Here is a 20864-nt window from a genome sequence, read left to right as displayed (position 1 = left end):
GATAAGATTTGAATTCCCCCCCTCTCCCAATGCATAGGAGTCTTCTCATGATGTAACTTTATTCCTTTTCCCCACAAGAATTTAACTGGAGTGTTCTCACAATGACTAGGGCCACAGCTAGACCTAAGGTTTATCCTGGGATCATCCAGGGTTCGCCCCTGTCTGAGCACTGGATCCCTTGTGTGTTACCTAGATGAACAGGTTTGACCCCTGGACGATCCAGGGATAAACCTTAGGTCTAGCTATGGCCTAGGACTATTTTCACATATGTTAGCTAAAAGCTCTTCAAAGCTTCTCTGTATGTGTGCAATGCAGTTTTAAATCTGCTTGTATCAGGTTTTTCAAATCAGTTGGTGGCCATGTATAAAACACCTTCAATCAGGCCAAAGGCCTATCTAATCCAGCATTCTTTCCCCAGATGCCCCAATGAGAAGTCTACAATCAAGTCATGAATGCAATAGCACCTTCCTGCTCATGTTCTCCAGCAGTTTGTATACAGAGACATAGTGCCTCTGCTACTGGAAGAAATATATAGTAATCATCAGTACTATCCATTAACAGGATTATCTTCCATGAATTTGCCTAATCTCTTGTCAAGTTGATGGCCATCTCTACATCTTGTGGCAGCAAATTCCATAGTTTAACTCTGTGCTATGTGAAGAAGTATTTCATCTGTCCTGAACGTCCTACCACTCAGCTTCATTAGACGATTCCAGATTCTACTTTTATGAGAGAAGGAGAAAAAAAAAACTCCCTATCTACTTTTTCTGCTCCAAGCATCATTTTATAACCTCTTATAATCTCCCATCTCATCTTTTCTAAACTAATCAACCCTCAAACGTAGGGCCAGCCCAAGACATTTTGCTGCCTGAGGCAAAGAATAAGATGGCACTCACTGCTATTCTATTTACAAAATTTGACTGGACTGACAGATTAATCTGTCTTCAGCAGTGATGGCGGGACAGTATCTTCCATTGTATCTGAAAGCAGCAGGCTTCTGCAGGGGGCACAGAAGAGGCTGCATGGCACATAGGTCTCTCCAACGCTTTACTGCTGCCTCCCAACTTCTGTTGCCTGAGGTGACTGCTTCACTCTGCCTAATGGTAGGGCCAGCCCAACTCAAATGTAATAATGTTCCAGTCCTGCGATCATTTTCTGCACTTTTTCCAGCTATAAAATACCTTTTTGTGAACACTATTCAAAGTGTGTTTGTACTATAGATCTGTATAAAGATGTTATGATATTAGCAATTTTATTTTTGATTCTTTTCCTTGTGATCCCCAACATGGCATTTACCTCACTGCTCAACCCCAGCACCAGATCGTTTATGTACAAGTTAAAAGCACTTGTCTCCAATAGATCCTGAAGCAATCCCAACTGATTACATCCCTCCATTGCTAAATGGAGAACTGTCAATTTATTCCTGCTCTCTACTTTCTTTTCTTTAACCAGTTACCATTGTAAGCCATATGGCAGATTGTCTTGTTTTGTTTTATTCTGTACAGCGCTATGAACATTGATGGTGCTTTATAAATAATAATAATAATAATAATAATAATAATAATAATAATAATAGGATCACTCCTTTTATTCCATGACTTTTACATTTGCCCAGGAGTCTTTAGGGAGGGACTCTGTCAAAAACATTTTGAAAAGGTGAACAATATCTGTTGGATCATCCCTATCAACATTCTTGTTGACACTCTCAAAGAAGTCTAAAAGGTTAGTGAGACAGGACTTACCTTTTCAGCAGCCACGTTGATTCTCCTTCAGCAAGACTGTCCTTCTATATGCTTGATAATTTTATATTTAATAATGCTTTCCACCAATTTACCTGGAATAGCATTTAACCTAACTGGCCTGTAATTTCCAGGATGCCCCTGTATCTCTCTCTCTCTCTCTCTCTCTCTCTCTCTCTCTCTCTCTCTCTCTCTCTCTCTCTCTCGGTGATCACTTTCCAGCTCTCTGATACATCATCTCTTAATTTAATGTGTTTTGTCAATTTTCCACACTCACAAAAGCAAAGATTGGTATTTCCCAATTTTTGATAATATAAAATCCAGTAGTTACTTGGTTCTGTCTGAAGCTCTAATCAGAACACACAAGTCCCCTGGGAGGCTGCAAACAAAAATGAAGAGCGGTACAATTTTTTAAATATATATTAGCAAAGCTGGAAAATAATTTTTTAGGTGGAGCACAAGGTAAAAAGTCAATAGGAACCCAACTGAGTAGTGATTATCTAGAGGTTGTAGAGCAATCAAATGTAAACCACTGCCTGCCCCAAGTAATGTCTCATCTTCAGGTGGTAGAATATCATCTTCCTGCAGTTTCAGGATCCCTCTCCAGGACAAATGTATTTGTTATTCTCCAACTATAAGAAGTAGACTTTGTTTATTAAATTGTAAGGTAACTCACTCTTCCTTCACAATCTCTAAAAGGCTCATTTTTACCTCACACTTCCTTCACTATCTCAAAAAGGCTCCTCTATCAAGGTTTTGATAATGTGGACTCTTTTAATTTGAGAGACTGGCTGACATATTAGCAATAACGTATATTTATTGGGGACCAAGCCCCATTGAACTCAGTGGCACTTATTTCTGAGAAAACATGTATAAGATTGTGCTGTCAGTCAAGTAACAATTCTTTAATGGTTCATATTGATATCCCTTGGTGTGTGTTTTTCTTGTGTGCCTGCATGCAATTTTACTCCCTTTATCAGTGGCACGCATTTCCCCTCAAAATTCTGTGTTGTGGGAATATTAGATTTTCCCTCCCACTCAGCTTGCACTATTTCGTATCTGGGAGGATGCAATAGTTTATGCCTGCCTAAACATGTGGATTAAGATGGCACCTATTCAGTCTCTCCTGTGATATAATTGGTGCCAGGCAACATAACCTCGCTCCCACTAGCATTAGGGTGGGAAGGATTTTTTTGGGCCAGGCACCAAATTGGCACCGGAAGGACTATTCCACCTCCTGCCCCATCTTCCTCATGTCTCCACTTAGGGTAGCCACCTTTACATTGCACAAAAGGAGGAACGGCATCACACACCCCCCCAAAAGGGACAAAAGAGGACACTAATTTGCATAAAATTTGCATATGCAAATACAAATTTATGGTAGCAATATTAGTAGTAATAACTATTAATTATGTTATTATTTCTGGAGCCCTCCGTTTGGAAGCAACCTCAGAGGCAGCAAAACTAAAAGTCAAACTGAGATAGCATAACCATTTAAAATGTCTGGTCAAATAAAAATGTCTTAAACTGTTCTGTACTTAATATGTACCCGGTGTGTTACTAGCAAGGGGAGCCAAGTCAGCCAAATAATTGGTCAGTTCATCTTAATGGATGTTTTTGAGATTAAAGCTGTGTGAAACCAAGGACAAAAGAAAAAGCAGAAGCACCAGCATAGAAGCACACCTACAGAAGGTTTATTTTAAACGTTCTGTATTCCTCCTGCCCATTTACGTTAATGGTTGCACAGCTATGAAATATGATACTACTTAGTAACGAACCTACATAGTAATACCTATGCTGAATATTTAATAAAACATTTAAGCATAATTAGGCAAGGCATAAAAGGTACAAGAGACAGCCAAGTGCTTACGAAAATCCATAAGAGATCTATGTAGGTTCATTTAATATTACTCACCAGAGGACAGACATCAAGATAAGGACCTGGAAAAATTGTATAAAGACCAAGCTCTTAGATGATTAATAAGATTTTACTGTTCTCCAGCCAGAGATAATGAGATGGAAACAAACAGCCAGTTGAAAGACCAGTTCAAAAATAAAAGGGAATAAACATCTAGCATATATTAAGCGAGACGATATATTGCTTCGGCTATTGGAGGGTATAGAAATGCAATAAATAAATAAACACACACACAGAATCTCTAAGTGTGGAGAAGAACATACTAATACAATATTATAATTTTTATGGTGAATGTTATAGTTCTAGACTGTGGTTAACATACTTCACTATTTAGGCCCAACCACAATACACCATAGATATGGCTCAAGACAGAGCCGGCGTCAAGGGTCGGCATTGTTGGGCACCTGTCAATGGCCCACCTCTCACAGGAGTTCACTGACAAAAGCTCCCTGGAGTTGCTTCTCCCTGCTTGTTCCCCTGCCTCTTGCTCTGGCCCAGATAATCATGACAGGGAGAAGGAAGGGCAGGAGATGCTTTCTCATTGGCTCTCTGCCTGTCAAGCAAGCAAGTTGTAGCAATGATGAGAAAGAAGATAAGGAGGAATAGCAGCTGGTGACAATGGTGGTAAAATTGAGGGGTGGGCACTAAAAAACCTAGAGCCAGCACTGATTCAGGAGATGGGCTACGTTGAAAGGGATGTCTAGAGAGGGGATCCTACTTACATCTCAAGTAGGCATGAAAGTATTGATTTGTGAACTAAAAATAGACGAACTAAATTTAAAAGGATCAAGAGGTACATATGTGAACTGCTGTCAGGGTGCCATAGATCTCTGACACTATGAGGTGCAAGCAGCTGTCATAGTGGCAGGGGACCACTCAAATGAAATAAAATAAATTTCTTTCAATTTGGGACCTAATCGGGGAAAGAAAATTAGTGGCAGGGATACACATCTGATAGCATGCAGCTGCTGAAGAAGGAATTTATCCATTATTCATTCACACACACACACACACACACACACACACACACATCCCCACGGGCATCTAACTTGTTTTTTAAATTACATGTTCTTTCTTTTCTTTCTTTCTATGTGCTAGATTGGTGCGTGTTTGTGACAATGGACTAGATGAGGGCTAATAAACTAAAGCTCAATCCAGATAAGACTGAGATGGTGTTAGTGGCTGTTTCTTTCGACCAGATGGAGGGTACTCAATCTGTTCTGGATGGGGTTGCATGCCCCCTGAAAGAGCAGGTTCAAAGCTTGGGTTTTTCCCCCCTGGAGCCATCTTTGTCACTTGAGGCTCAGAAAGTCTCAGTTGCACAGAGTAACTTCTACTCATTTTGGTTGGTGGCCTAGCTACATGCCTTATCCAGACAGAGATAATCTAATTTCAGCAGTCTGTGCCTTGGTAACCTCCAAGTTAAATGACTGAAATGCACTCTATGGCCATAGCTAGACCTAAGGTTTAACCCAGGATCATCCCGGGTTCATCCCTGCCTGAGCGCTGGATGCCCTGTGTGGCATTTAGGTGAACAGGTTTGACCACAGGACAATCCTGGGATAAACCTTAGGTCTAGCTATGGCCTATGTCTGGCTGCCTTTAAAGATGGTTTGGAAGGGACAGCTTGTGTAGCCACATTGATAGCAGGGACCAGAAGGTATGAACAGGGCTGGCATCAAGGGTAGCCATAGTTGGGCACCTGGCAAGGCCCCACACCACAGCAGGAGCCCACTGACAAGAGCTCACTGGAGTTGCTCCTCTTGCAGCACTGCAACCTGGTTGTTCACCTGCCTCTTGCTTTGACCCATACAGTGGTGATGGTGTGAAGGAGAAGCAACAGATGCTACTGCCGACTTGCTCACTGGCTCTATTTATTTATTGCATTTATATACCACCCCACAGCCGAAGCTCTCTGGGTGGTTTACAAAAGTTTAAAACAGGAAACATTAAAAATCAAGTATACAAAATTTTAAAACATAAAAAGCATAAAAACAACAGTATCCGTATAAAAACAGCTATTCTGGGGTCCGTTAAAAACAAACAAACTCAGCATATGTTGTTAAATGCTGTTAAATATCTGAGAGAAGAGAAAGGTCTTAACTTGGCGCCAAAAAGATAACGATGTTGGCGCCAGGCGAGCCTCATTGGGGAGATCATTCCATAATTTGGGGGCCACCACTGAAAAGGCCCTCTCCCTTGTTGTCATCCTCTGATCTTCCCTCAGAATATGCACCTATAGAAGGACCTTAGATGTTGAGCGCAGTGAGCGGATAGTTTCATGTCAGGAGAGGCGTTCCATCAGGTATTGTGGTCCCAAGCCATGTAAGGCTCTATAGGTCAAAACTCTATGTCTGTCAAGCAAGCAAGTGGTATCAGTGATGACACAGAGAATGAGAAGCACATTCAGCTGGAGTCAATAGAGGTGAGAAGGTAGATTCACTGAGGAAGGGGGCCATTGAGGGTATCTTATTTATTTAATTAATTTCTATACCGCCCAATAGCCGGAGCTCTCTGGGCGGTTCACAAAAATTAAAAACATTCAAAGTATAAAACCATAATATAAAATACAATATAAAAGCTCAACCAGATAAAAAGAGCAGCAATGCAAAATTACAAATTTAAAACACAGAGTTAAAAATTATTTATAGACTGTTAAAATGCTGGGGAAATAAAAAGGTCTTCACCTGGCGTCTAAAAGCATATAATGTAGGTGCCAAGCGAACCTCCTTAGGGAGCTCATTCCACAGCCGGGGTGCCACATCAGATAAGGCCCTCCTCCTGGTAGCCACCTGCCTCACTTCCTTTGGCAGGGGCTCGCGGAGAAGGACCCCTGAGGATGACCTTAGGATCTGGACAGGTATCTTGCCTAAGGGACCTCAAAAACCTGGAGTCTTCATCTTGAGGCAGGGAGCTATTTATATGACATTAGTATGAAAATGGCATATATCATGTTGTCTGTAGGCAGGAACTCTGCAACATTTCAGAAGGATAAGTGCAGGGGCTAGAAAGTTATGATAATACACAGTTTAAAGCTTTTCTTAACCCCCCCTTTTCTTTTCTGTGCATTTGGCACCAAAGTGACAGAAAGTGCAATAGGCAGGGGTGGATGATGGATGTGGAGAGGTAAAGCAAAAGGAAAAATTACACAGATTTCAGAGCAATGGAATTTTGAATGTGTGCACTTGCACAAGATCAAAAAAAAGGGGGGGGGAGGGAAACAACAGCCTTGAGAATGCATTTAGGACACTCTCTGATGTCCTTCCTTCTTGATTTTTAGGAGCACAGGGCGGAGGGCAAGGGATAAGGGAAGATGAAAACCCTCCAAGTTCGACAAGCTACCCTGAAACAACCCACAGTGATAACCCACTGTGGCTTATTGTGTCATGTGAAGGAAGCATTTAATGGTTTTTATCAAGTCTCTTTTATCACAGCAGGGATGCTGCTGCAATGTATTGCAGGGCTGTTTCAGTGTCCAGTGATCTTTGGCAGTTTTCTCTCCCAGGCACAGGAATAATAGGTTTTTGTGGAGTCTGTGATACCTGGGAGGGTGTAGCTTGGGAAATGCTGGATATTCAAGCCTTTCTGCCACTGAATGCTCCACATCTATCATCCGCCCCTGTCTATTGGCTTCAGATTTCCAAACTGAGATTCAGTTTCAGCACTGAGTTGAAGGGTGTGTGTGGGGGTGGCTCCACATTGGTCTGATGCGAATCAGGCTGTTTTCCAAATCACCAAATTGGGGTCTCTGAACCAAAACTTGTGGTCAGGGCACTTCCCAGCTTTCCATACACACTTTGGATTGTCATGGCAGGGCCTGCTTTTGGTATGGGCACTGTTGTATGTAATTGTACTGTCCACTGTTTTCCCATGCATATCTAACACGATCTGAACTTTGTTGTGACTTAACCCTGTACTCTGCAGTTAGGGGGGAATACAGGCTGGGTTTGTATAGTCACAGAAAGTGGGTTAGAACAGTGAGATATTTGGGCCGTAGCTAGACCTAAGGTTTATCCCTGGATCGTCCAGGGGACAAACCTGTTCATCTAGGTGACACACAGGGGATCCAGTGCTCAGGCAGGGGCAAACCCTGGATAATCCCAGGATAAACCTTAGGTCTAGCTGTGCCCATAGTGTCATATTATTGATCTGTCACACTATATAATTTCTGTATTAATCTTTACACTGGGGGTTAATCTCTAGAACTGTGGGTTGTTCAGTCCCTGATTCTATCTCTGTCTTGTCTGTCTAATCATCAGTATTATTGTTTTTAATTATCAGTGTTTAAACGTGAAGAGCCAATACTTACTCATAGACAAAGTGGCACCATCCATTCACAAGAATGTGTTATTAGCAGGCTGGGTGTGTGTGTGTGTGAGTTAATTTTTTTTTTTGGGGGGGGACCCAAAATAGCTCAATGAGAACTAAGTGTGCTCAATAGCCATGGAATGTTGACTGACTGGATGGGAGAGGGAAATGGAACAGAGTATTCTGGAGGTGGATATGTCTGGTTGATTGGAACACTAAGCAAGAGCACTTCGCGCTGCAACATTTGATTGCAGATCCCACTTGTTTAATGTAAATATTAAGCAGGCCTTGTAAATAAGTTCAAAGAAGTTACCATTAGCCCACACACCCTCTTTGGCTTTGCCCCACTCACAACAAATCTCCTTAGATGTCCCTGTGCGTGGCTATTGCCCCTCCGGCTTTCCTACTCTCAGACATCAAAAGTTCTACTGTTCCCTCAAATGATCGCCCTTTCTCCTTTTCTGCGCTCCACACCTGGAACTGCCTACAAGAACTCTGGCATGATGGTGCTTCTTTCCTCTTCCAAAGCCCTCAAAACCTGCCTTTTACCCAATCCGACAATCCTCTTCTCCTAGTGAAACAAAAGCCTATGTGCAGGTGAACTGAATGCACATTTCCCCCCTATCTAGCTCTGTTTGCCTCTCCTTCCCTTTCTTCAGTTTGCTTTCCTCTTATATTGAATTTTGGATATGAAGTTCCTCAGGGACCTGTCTTTATTACTCTGAAAACCAAGAACAGGCAGCCTCTTTGCTGCATGCAGAAATGGGTGGTGAGTTGGGGTGTGCACATGTGCAAACATGCATGCATGCAAGTGCACAGGCACACTCCCTTGTACTCAGGCACATATTCTTCCTCCTCCATTTCAGAGCTCATGCAAGGGGAAGTGCACAATTTAAATAGAGAAGAGCTCTATGCAATTACGTCTGGTCCTAGGATACGTAGCGCCCTGGGCAAAGAGTGCCTTTATTGCCTGCCTCCCAGGGGCATTTTTGCAAGGGCACCCAGGTGCAGGGTGATGTCCATTAAGAATGACATTGCCCCAAACCTTGATCTCTCAGCCACTGCGCTATGGACAAACAAAAGTTTGAAAAGACACTTTGTGAGCAGTAGTTGTGCACTATGCAACACAGCAGAACTATCAGAGGTTTCACTTATAATACTTTTTGTTTTGTAGCATTCTTTATTTTAAAATATCCATTATTTTCATCTTTAAAAATAATGAAGAAAGATACAAATAATAAAAAGGTATACAGCTAACCGCTTACAGCTTATTATTATTATATTATTATTGTGCTTATAGTGTTTACAGTATTTGAAGTGCTAAGTGCGTTTATATTGTATTTTATATCATGTTTTTATACTGTTGTTTTATACTTTGAATAGTTTTAATTTTTGTGAACCGCCCAGAGAGCTTCAGCTATTGGGCAGTATAAAAATGCAATAAATAAATAAATAAATAAATAAAAGTCAGAGTCCAGTCCAAGATCAGATTATGTTCAGGCACTAGTATACAAGGACCAAGGGCAAAGGCACAGAAGTACAACAATTACTTCCAGCACCACTCAGGGGCTCTGGCATGACTTATATTGGGATGGTGGTGATTAGGAATTGCTGTCAGCTGTGTTGGCCTGCAGCTGGCTTTATTCCAGCGAAGGGCCAGTCCCCACACACTCCCAGGCTCAGCTGTTCCTCCTTCCTGCTCTATCCCAAATTGAGGCACAACACTTGGCATAAAGAGGCTAAAACATGGATGGGCAGAAGGTAGATCTCTTGTAGTAGATCGCCAAAGATTTCTGACTCCCTATTGTTTAGCAATAGCAACAGCAAAATGGCTCCCTTCTCCCTGAATTATACTGCTGAAATGAAGATAGCTTGGGTTGATCAGGAATGGATTTTTGTGTGGAAGGATTGTGAGCTTCATTCAGTTCTAGTACTCCAAACAAATTCCTGGGCTCAGAAATCTTCCATTTTAAATATAAATCTTTTGCACCAAGCTCCGGTTGGCAGATCTTGATGTTCTAGGAAAAAAACAAAGTAGATCCTGCAAGCCTGCTCAGCCCTGCTTGAATGCACTATGCAAATGGATAGTACTATGTACATAAACATGTTCTGGTTGATATAAATATTTGGGTGCAATCCTATGCATGTTTAGACAGAAAAAAATTCCTACAACTCCCAGCATTTCCCAACTAGCCATGCTGGCAGGGGAATGCTTGGACTTGTAGGTCTTCTTCTTCTGCTGCTGCTGCTGCTGCTGCTGCTGCTGTCTAAACATGCATAGGACTTCACCTTTAATTTTATTTATTTATTTATTTATTACATTTTTATACTGCCCAATAGCCGAAGCTCTATTACCCATACATAGTTATTTGTGGCATGAAAAAGAAAACGAAAAAAAAACTCACTTTTTTTTCAAGTTTACAAAATCTTCTGTGCAAGGTTGCCTGAGGATGGCTCTTGCTTGCCAAAGGCAAACTGATCAGTAGCTAAGTACAACTGTTTACTGGGGTGATCCAGTGTGGTGTAGCGATTAGAGTATTGGATTAACTCTGAGAAGATCTAGGTTCTGTTCCTGCTCTCCTACACACCTTACTGGTTGATCTGAGCCCAGTCACAATTCCTTAGCCTAATCTACCGCACAGGGTTGTTGTGTAGGTAAAAATATATGTATGGGAGGAGCCCTAAGAGTTTAGCTACGATAAATGTAACAATAATTCTGCATAATATGATATGGGATGCACACAGTCCTGATTTTGCTAGCTGGAATTAAATTGGTATGGGCATGACAAGGAGTTTTACTATTAGGATTTAGATATGCCATGACACAGGCTCTGAACACCAGACCTCACGTCTGCCCCCACTTATTATGGGGCGATACAGGCTCTGAACACCAGACCCGGCCGAGGCTACCCCCTGCTCAAGCTAAGCACCACCGCTTGATACACCTGAGGCAAGGGATAAAGCCCACCTTCCTCCAAACTATGTGGAGAAAGGGGTTTAAATGGAGAAGGATTTTAATATATATAATAATGCGCTGTGAGTTATATCTGCTTAGGTGAATGATTGTCAGAGTGGGTGCTAAATGTGTAAACTTAAGATGATAAATGCCAAACATACACGTGGGACTTTTGTAGTAGTTTAAAAACAAAACAATCAAAATTTATTTTTAAAAGTTCATAAGCTTTGTTTCATATAACAACATTTAAAAACCTTTTTGAAACCTTTCATACAATCCGGTCACTCATTCACATTCGCGCTTTCCTTTTTCTCACACAATCACTCTTGAACTTTCTTTATTATCAGTATTGATTAATATACTTCCACTACGTGCACACCACACCCTAAAGACACCACTCACTACACTGACCCTCAAATTTCCCAGAACTTAAGTACTATAAACACAGAGAGCACTACAGACTCTAAGAGTACCTAACAAGTCTCCCTGAAAAGTTTCCCTGAAAAGGTTCTCTCCGAAAGAACCTCTGAAAAGAACAAGAACTCCTCAATCCCTTCAGTCATTCCCTTTCTGAAAGGAGCTCAGAAAGGTGCACTAAGACTTTCTAAAGTACTGGCCTTTGGTGTGTCTCATTTGGGCTCAATGAGACAGTGAGTCCATTCAGAATACACCTTAAACCATGGCTTTAACCCTGGTGGTTAAGCCAGAAAGCCAGGCCATGTTCAGAAGACACCTTAAACCACGGCTTTAACCATGGTGATTAAGGCTTTTTTGCTTTATTCACCATGGTTAAAGCTATGGTTTAAAGTGTCTCCTGAACACAGCCTGGCTTTCTGGCTTAACCACCAGGGTTAAAGCAATAGTTCTAGGTGTCTTCTGAATGGGGCCAACATCATGTCTTGGGTCAGCACCAGTGCTATAGGGGTGCATTTGAAATTCAAGCACTCCTTGTAATATTCTCCACAGCCACATCCCAAGGAGCGTCTGGAAATGCAGGCAGCTGGGTTGATCCATACCCACAAACCAGTTCTAGCCATTCTCATCTCCTCCAGGAACAGGTCTTTTGAAAAGCTAATGGGTCTTGATTATCCATTCAAAACCCAGCCACCCCAAAATTTATTTATTTATTTATTACATTTATATACTGCCCCATAGCCAAAGCTCTCTGGGCGGTTTACAAAAGTTTAAAACAGTGAACATTAAAAAGTATACAGAATTTAAAACCATCAAAAACATAAAGCAACAGTATAAAAACAACGGTATCCATTTAAAAACAACAGTTCTGGGGTCCGTTAAAAACAAACAAACTTAGCATGGTTAAATGCTGTTAAATGCCTGGGAGAAGAGAAAAGTCTTGACCTGGCGCTGAAAAGATAACAGTGTTGGTGTCAGGCGAGCCTCAGTGGGGAGATCATTCCATAATTGGGGGGCCACCACTGAAAAGGTTTTGCATTGCCACAGGGAACAATATATTGTTGCAGGGGAAATTCAACACACGCACACCTCCCCCCTGCCCCTCCCCTCCCCGCTACTTTGCAGCTAAGCTCAGAGGGAAGCCTGAGAGGGGTTGGGGAGGTGGCACATGACGTTAGTGTCCCTGCTAATCAAGCAGTGCAGATGCTCTGCCCCTGTGTGCCCTGGCTCCAATGCACCACTGGTTAGCACTGTCCAATTCGAAGGATTACTCAGGAGTATGTCTAAATCAGTGGAGGTTGGTGGTCTCGATGTCAGTGGAGTGCTGGGTGTCAGCAAGAACCCGTCAGAAAAGGAGCTATCCAAGGTGCTGAATCAGAGCCACCAGCCTCCACTGGTCTAACTCCCATTGAACTTTGGCACAAACATGGGTAAGATCACATCAGGGCAACTCGAGAAACCAGATTAACCCATCCACGCCATTCGCACCCTATACCACCTCCACCACCTCCTCCTCCTCTTCCTCCTTCTCCTTCTTTTGGCTTCCAAACGGGGGCGCTGCAGTCCACCCGCTTCGCCTGGCCGCTGTCTCCTCCCGCAAACTTCCCCGTGCGGAGAACGGCCGGCCCCGCCAACCCGTTTGGCGGCGCCTTTGGGCGAGGGAGCCGAGCGAGCAGCAGAGGGCGCTGCCGGACAAGGTCCAGGGCCCGGTGGCGCGGAGCGGCGGCGGCGGCGGCGGCGGCGGCAGGGATGCAGCGCAAGGGAGGAGGCTGAGCGAGCAGGCGAGCAAGCGGCTTGGCGAGAAGAGCTGATGCTGCAAAGCCGCCCGGCGGGGACCATGAGGAGCTCAGAGCGAGAAGAAGAGCGTGGAGAGGCAGCGCTCAGCTCCGGCCGGCCCCGGTAGAAGCCCGCGCGCTTGACTATGGCTGGGGGCAGGCGAGGGCTGGTGGCTCCCCAGAATACCTTCCTGGAGAATATCGTGCGGCGATCCAACGGTAAGGAGGGAACCCAGCGCCGCAGCCACCGGCGCCAGGACCAGTCGTGCCGATGGGGAGGGAGGGAGGGAGGCAGGCAGGCAGGGAGGGGCGCACGAGGAGCTCGGGGCTGCCCTGCCAATGCGGGACTCCCGGGGCTCCGTAGGGACGGAGGCGAGCCCGGCGGGCGACGGAGCTGCGCTCGCAGGGATCGGGCGGGCGGGCGGGTGGGTTTGTTTTAGTGTGTGTGTGTGTGTGTGTGTGTCAGGTGATGACGGGGATGCCTTTGGGTGCCCGGAGCCGCGCATCGTCTCAAAGTCCTGCAGAAGAAAGTGGCTGAGGAGGGGGCGAAGGAGGGAAGCCCGCAAGGATCCTCGCCCACTGGCCGCCTCGAAATCTCGCTGTTGGGGTGGGGAGAGAATTGCAGGTGTCTCCTTACGGGGATGTGCTGTTCAGGGTATGAGTAATGATGAAGATGAAGATGTCGTCTGCCCCGGGGCTGTTGGGATGGGGTCTGAAGGGAGACTCTTTGCAGCCGGGGGGTGGGGGCTCGTGGCGTGCCTTTTCCTTGGGGAGACCTCCTCTCTTTCTCCCCTCGAGTCTTTCCACTCACCTCCCCCCACCCCCATCGGCTTCCACAGGGGCTGCCCCCTCCCTTCCCACGAAGGTTTTGGTGCTATGCAGACCTGGGAGTCTCTCTTTGCAGAGGCTGTAGCGAGATCCTCAGCAAGAGAGAGAGAGAGAGAGAGACTGAGACTGTCGGGTATAAATGGGCTTTCTTCCAGACTTTGACATCCCTGCAGGGTGGAAGCCAACAGAGATAACCTGTCCAAAATCCACAGCCACTTTTCAGTGAAAAGTGCAGAGGGATTAAAAAAAATCCCTCTGCACTTGGGGGGGGGGGGAATGGTTGTGTCCATTTGCCCAACCTCCAATTTGATAGTGTAGAACCAATGGTCTAGCTCCCCCCACCCCGCTATCTTCACTCATTCAAGTAAGACACTGTTATGCAAGAAGAATCTTGCAGTTATTAGAATCCAGATCGCAGAAATCTGGCACATATCAGAAGTCACATCTATTTGTTTGGGGTGGAGTGGGGGAGAGAATGCTGGTTTTGGGAAGTGAAGTTATTCGGACACTCAAGGTGGGCTATAAAGGAACATTTTAAATAGCTGTCATTCAGAGGTCGACAGTGCTGGACTGAGGACATTTCTGATGATGTTGATACTAAAAAAATAGTTTTAGAAAGAACTAATTGCATACTTGCATACTCCTGAAGATGGAATCTGCACTTTGTCTTGGTCCATAGAGCCTGGAGATGGAGAGGCTTGGAGTGGCAAGAAAGAGACCATCTTGGTCTCTGATTTGTGAGTTGTTATCCCCCTTTCTAGATTCTTGAGCAAACAGGGTGGTCCACAGGCCACCCAATCTGAATTTTAAAAACACATTTGCGTGAGTTTAATCACACACCGAGTCAGCTTAAGCAAACCACTTTCCAGTCTGATCCTATACAACAGCCTCCCCCAACATGGAGCCCTCCAGATGTTTTGTACTACAACTTCCATTATCCCTAATAATTGACCATGGCCTGATGGGAGCTGCAGTCCAAAACATCTGCAGGGCACCAGGTTGGGGAAGGCTGAGTTAGGTGTGTCTTTCTCTGCATAGATCTGGGTTTGTTTGTCTGTTTGTTTATCAAGAGGATTCCTATCCCACAAGCATGCTGTGTTACAAGGTTTGTGCTGATCCGAGAGAAAGGAGGGCAAAGATGCTGTACTTTTAAGTGCTATACAGGGTAGAAAATTGCAGCAGCTTCAGCTTCTGCCACCCCTGCATGACAAGCTGTCCAAATTTCTTCTTCTACAGACCTTTTAAAGGTACAGAGTCCTTCCTCCACCACCACTGGTCATGCAAGGCTAGTTCCAATGTTAACTGTTTGCAAGATTATGACCCAGTTCCTTCCTTTCAGTTTGATTAATTGCAGCTACTTGGACGGATGTAAGAACTATTGGCACGAGTATTGATGAGAAAAAGGCAGGCTGGGATCCGAATTGGGCAGGCACACCCGGCCTCTGAATTTGCTGGTGTGTGTGTGTGTGTATGTGAAATCAACAGCACGATGATAAGGCAGATATACTGCTTTAATAACTTCCAGAAACGCATTGCCATTTTTTAAAAGGGTTGTTTTGTTGAGGAAATAGCTTTTTGATTGTGTTTTTTCATGTAAAACATCATCACTAACATTAACCCATCCTATGGTCTCATTTTAAAATTCAAAATTTAGTCCTCTCCAACTCCATTCCATCTTTCCTGGTGAAAGTTTTTTTTTTTAACTTGGTAGGAGAGGAGAAATCTCATTTGTCGTTAACTCAGTAATGACAAGCAGTTTTCCCCCTTTAAATTATTTCAGCATTGTAAGAAGAATATGCCATTCAATCAGCACCAACTATTACACTATCACCACCCTGCACTTCCTAGTGCCTGTCTTTGGCATTTGAATAATATCATCATTAAAATGCCATTTTGAAGAAAGCTCTCAGTGGAAATTGACACATCGGTTCTCCTTGATTTCCCCATAGCTCCTCCTCCAGCCCCACAAGAGGTGCAATGCAAACCCTATTGCCCTAAATCAAAATTCTTCAATAGCTGCCAAAAAGTTCCTGAATGCGCATTAATTTGATGTATGATTTATCCTAGTACTTTAAGAATAGAAGCCAAAAATGGTGGCCGTGAATTCAGGAAGAGGCCAACAGCAGGATAAAATGCTTTCAGATTATTATTTATTATTACATTCATATCCCGACTTTCTTCTCAAGATGAGTCAGATGATTCTGCTCCTGCCCCATTTTATCCTGAAAACAGATCTGCGAGGTAGGTTAGGCTGAGAGTTCGTGACTGGCCAAAGTTCATGCAATGAGCTTTCATGGCTGAGAGGGGATTTGAACCTGGGTCTCCCCAGACCTAGGTGAACACTTTGACTACTACGCTATACTGTCTGTCTTTTGCAGCATGTATCCCAAAGAATGATTGCCCCAGGGATAGTTGTTTTCTCTACTCAGGTGACACTAGAAACAGGCTTCTTGCTTCTGATGAATTGCCAAGCTCAGGAGTGGGGAAATGTGGCCGCCCCTTATGTTGGACTACAACCCCCATCATCCATGACCATTGGCCATGTTGGCTAGAGGTGATGGGAGTTGGGCATCCAACAACATCTGGAGGTTTCCCACCCTGGTCTTGCTTCTAGCTTCCAATGACCTGAAGATTAGTGGAGTGTCAACATCTTTGTTCACCCACCAAAGTTTTTCCAGTGGTGTTTTTTCATGTAGAAGGATTTGGGGATGGGGGACAGGCCTTACTCCTGCCCCTCAACCTACATGTATTAATTAAACCACATATCAGGTTTTTGGTCTCATGTAGAAACCCTTCTGCACCTACAGGGGTGATCCAGTGGACATTGTTTACTTGGACTTCCAAAAGGCGTTTGTTAAAGTCCCTCACCAAAGTCTCTTAAGCAAACTTAGCAGTCATGGAATAAAAGGAGAGGTTCTCTCATGGAACAGTAACTGGTTAAAGAACAGAAAGCAGAGAGGAGGAATAAATGGTCAATTCTCCCGATGGAGGGAAGTAAATAGTGGGGTCCCACAGGGATCAGTATTGGGACCAATTCTTTTCAACTTGTTCATAAATGATCTGGAATTAGGAGTAAGCAGTGAAGTGGCCAAGTTTGTTGATGACACCAAAATATTTAAGGTTGTTAAAACACAAAGGGATTGTGAAGAGCTCTAAAGAGATCTCTCCAAGCTAGGAGAATGGGCATCCAAATGGCAGATGCGGTTCAATGTAAGCAAGTGTAAAGTGATGCCCATTGGGACAAAAACTCCCAACTTCAAGTATAATCTGATGGGATCTGACCTAGCAGTGACTGACCAAGATAGAGATCGTGGGGTTGTGGTGGACAGCTTGATGGAAGTGTCAACCCAGGCCACAGCTAGACCTAAGGTTTATCCTGGGATCATCCACGGTTTGCCCCTGCCTGAACACTGGATCCCCTGTGTGTCACCTAGATGAACAGGTTTGACCCCTGGATGATCCAGGGATAAACCTTAGGTCTAGCTATGGCCCCAGTGGACTGCTGCTGTAAAAAAGGTAAAATCCATGTTAGGCATGATCTGATCCAGCATGGCTCTTCTTATGGTCTTATGTACAGCTGTACACCTGAGGGCTCCTTCTAATGCAGGGCTGGGGAACACTGGTGGACTGCAACTCCTATCAGCCCTGCATAGGCAAGAGGGAGGGCTGATGGGAGTTGCAGTCCAACAACATCTGGAGGCCCACGGGTTCCTCAGTCCTGCTCTCCTCAAGGCACATAGGTCAGGGTTGCTGGGCACACAAGGAACTGCCTGATGGCAGGTCAGGCTGGTTGTCCACCTAGCCCAATATTGTCTACTCTGACTGGCAGCTGTGCTCCAGGCTCTTTGCTAGGAGCCTTTGTCATCCCTTTAATTGGAGATGCTCAGAACTGAACCCAGGACCTTCTTCATGCAAAGCAGGTGCGATTCCACTGAGCTATGGTCCCATCCCTGGACCTGTTGCCATGATGCCATCTCCCACCTCCAGGTGGTGGAAACTGTGTCTCAGAGGTAGAGGTCCTGCATTTCATGCTGAATGTCCAGGTTCAATCCCCAGGAACTCCAGGTAGGGCAGGATAAAAGGCCTGCCTGAAACCCTGGAGAGCTGCTGAAGGTCAGTGTCAGCAATATTGGGTTACATGGACCAATAGTCTAACATGGTATATGGCTGCTTCCTGTGCCTTGGAAAGGACTGTAGATCATTGGTAGAACACCTGCCTTGCATACATAAGGTCCCAGGTTCAATCCCTGGCATTTCTAAGTAGGGCTAAGAAAGGATCCTGCCTGGAATCAAGAGAGCAGCTGCCAGTTGGTGCCGACAATGCTGGGCTAGATCAGCCAATAGTCTGAATCAGTATAAGGCAGCTTCCCATGTTCCATGGTGACCCAGTTGTAAAAGATGACATATACATGAAACATAAGCTCAAGAAACTGTTTGTAGAGTCTTATTTTTTATATTATTATTACACTTATAAAGTGGTGTAGATAATCCTCTCCATTTTTATCCTCACAACAACAACCCTGTGAGGTAGGTTGGGCTGAGAGCCTGTGACTGGGCCAAAGTCACCCAGTGGGCTTCCATGGCTGAGTGGGGACTGGAACCCGGATCTCCTGACTCCCAGTCCAACACTCTAGCCACTGCATCACTGGCTCTCTTGTCCTTACCCCCTCAAATTACTCTGCCCATTGATCTTTCTTGCCCCTTATGCCTGGAACATCTGTAGTGCCTCCTCCGTTGTTTCAAAACCTTCCTCAAAAGCCACGTTTCCCCCTAAAGCAGGGGAGGGAAAAGTGTGGCCCTCCAGATGTTGTTGGTTTGCAAACCTCATCAGCTGTAACTAGCATTGATGGTGGCTGAGAATGATGGGAGCCGTTGGTGCTCACGCCCATCCACATGGAGGCCCAAGAGCCCACTTGCTCATAGCCATCTCTTGCTACTCCTGGCTTTCTCCCTCTAACGTCTTCCCTCCCTACTGTTGGACTTCACGGTTGTATGTTCTCGGGGTTGAGGGGGCGGGGAAGACCTGTCACTCCACAAAGTACATTGGTGACGCGTTCTACTTAAACGATGCTGCGTAAGGGTTTCTGCTAAGGCAGGCTGCCTTAGCTAAACTCTGAGAAAGGGTCATTTAAAACGGCTGCCTTTAACGATCACGAGAGCCTTACGTAAGAGTTCAGCTCGGTTCATCCTGATCCCGTCTTAGACTGTTGCGGCACAAGCTGCAACAGCCCGGGATGGGGCATCAGGCGCAAGGGCGGCAAGGGCAGAAGCAGGAGCAACCAAACGGAACCAGATGGATGCTTGGCTGCATGAAGCTGTAGTGAGACATCTTTCATACTTAAGGTGAACCTGAATCTTGTCAACAGAAGTAGGCAAGCAGGGTCTGCAACAAAATGTTGTGGCGTGGAATGTTCCTGTTCAGGGGTCCAGTTCCTGTTCCTGTTCTGGGGTCCAGTCAAGTCCTATCCCAGGATACCCCATTCCAGTCCCCTGCCCTTGGTTTTCTGTTTCCCCACCTCCCAACAGTCCACTGCTACTTGCACAGCTACTTAGTCCTCAATGGACTGGTTTCGCTTTTTCTTCCCCTTTTGTTTTTCTTTCCTAAAGATTTCTTTGCATTTCTGCCAACCCTTGGCTCCCTCGAGCCTGCTGATCCCTCCATCTTGAGTGCGGATGGTGCCATTTTAGCTACATAAAGATCCACTCTCGGAAAATAAGTTTCCTATTAGCATATACCAGGGGTGTTGAACTGCTTTCACTCCAAGGGCTGGATTCAGTTTTGGGGAAGTTCTGGGAGATGGGGGGATGGGGACAGGACCTTCCAGTGGTGGGAGGAGCTGAAGGGAAAATGGGGTGGGGCTAAAGGGAAAAGAAGTGAAGACAAAATACCCAAATTATCTGCTAGTAATTAAGTGCTTCAAGCTTTAAGATTGGGAAAAAGCATGCCAAAGCTGTCAAAGCACCAAATGATAGATAGTTTGGGTGGGGTGACACAGGGAAGACCATCAGGGGGACCGTGGAGGGCTGGATTGGGACCCCAAGTGGGCCAGGTTTGACTCCTTTAGGTACAACACCACTGGCATACAGAATAAATAGATCTCACTATTGGAGGCTGGTGACTCTGATGTCAGTGGGGCAGTGAATCCGCTCCAGGTTTCAGGCAGAACCAGTCAGAATTCTTCACATCTAGGACACCTCCTTCAGAGGTCTGACTGGTTCTGCCTGAAACCTGGCATGGATTCATTGCCCCACTGACATTGGAGCCACCATTATCTCACTAAAGGACAGCTTACTTGTTTTCAGTGCTCCCACATGCACTTGCGTTAAGGACAGTCATCATCTGCCCTGTGGTATAATCATAAATTCATTAAAGCTGTCTTAGTGTTGTGAAATTCATTCAAATTATTATTATTATTATTATTATTATTATTATTATTATTATTATTATTTTAAATTTTGTAACTGGGCTACCTTTGCAGGTTCTGGAACATAAGACAAGAAAAACCATTAGATCTCTTGAATATCATTTGTATACATTTTTGTAGATGTAGCCCTTCCACAGCATTGGGGCTGGCCCTACTATTAGGCAGCGTGAAGCAGTCTCCTCAAGTTGCGCTTGCCAGGCAGCAGGTCCTCTCTGGCATGGGAGTGGGGCTGAGCAGGTGGAACTCACTCAGCACGTGACAGAAACAGTCTTTGCTTGGTGGGGCAAATGGCATTCCTCCCCAATGCTTCCAAAATCTATCATAATGGGATATCGTGGTATCTCTACTTAGAAAGCAGGAAAAGTCCTCTAAGGGTCAAAAATGGTGGGCAAGGAAATGTAGAGGAAAGATGGATGGAAAAAATCCTTAATATATATATAAGGTGCCTGAAAGCTCAACAACTACCCAAACCACTAGTGAAGAGAGGTGATCAACAAGAAA

At 44.7% G+C, this 20864-nt stretch overlaps 1 protein-coding gene across 1 annotated transcript in view; it reads left to right on the top strand.

The window, feature by feature from the left end:
- The first annotated feature begins 13104 nt into the window (after positions 1-13104).
- KCNH1 (potassium voltage-gated channel subfamily H member 1) overlaps positions 13105-20864 on the top strand; it is a 284996-nt gene continuing 277236 nt past the window's right edge. Inside the window, exon 1 of the mRNA XM_063125565.1 lies at positions 13105-13329. Coding sequence (XP_062981635.1) covers positions 13257-13329 — 73 coding nt within the window. The 5' untranslated portion in view covers positions 13105-13256. The remainder of the gene's footprint in view (positions 13330-20864) is intronic.

Source organism: Elgaria multicarinata, chromosome 4 (genome assembly GCF_023053635.1).
Source record: "Elgaria multicarinata webbii isolate HBS135686 ecotype San Diego chromosome 4, rElgMul1.1.pri, whole genome shotgun sequence".
Taxonomy (NCBI): domain Eukaryota; kingdom Metazoa; phylum Chordata; class Lepidosauria; order Squamata; family Anguidae; genus Elgaria; species Elgaria multicarinata.
The sequence above is the reverse complement of the archived record's forward strand: the minus strand, read 5'-3'. Positions and strand labels throughout refer to the sequence as shown.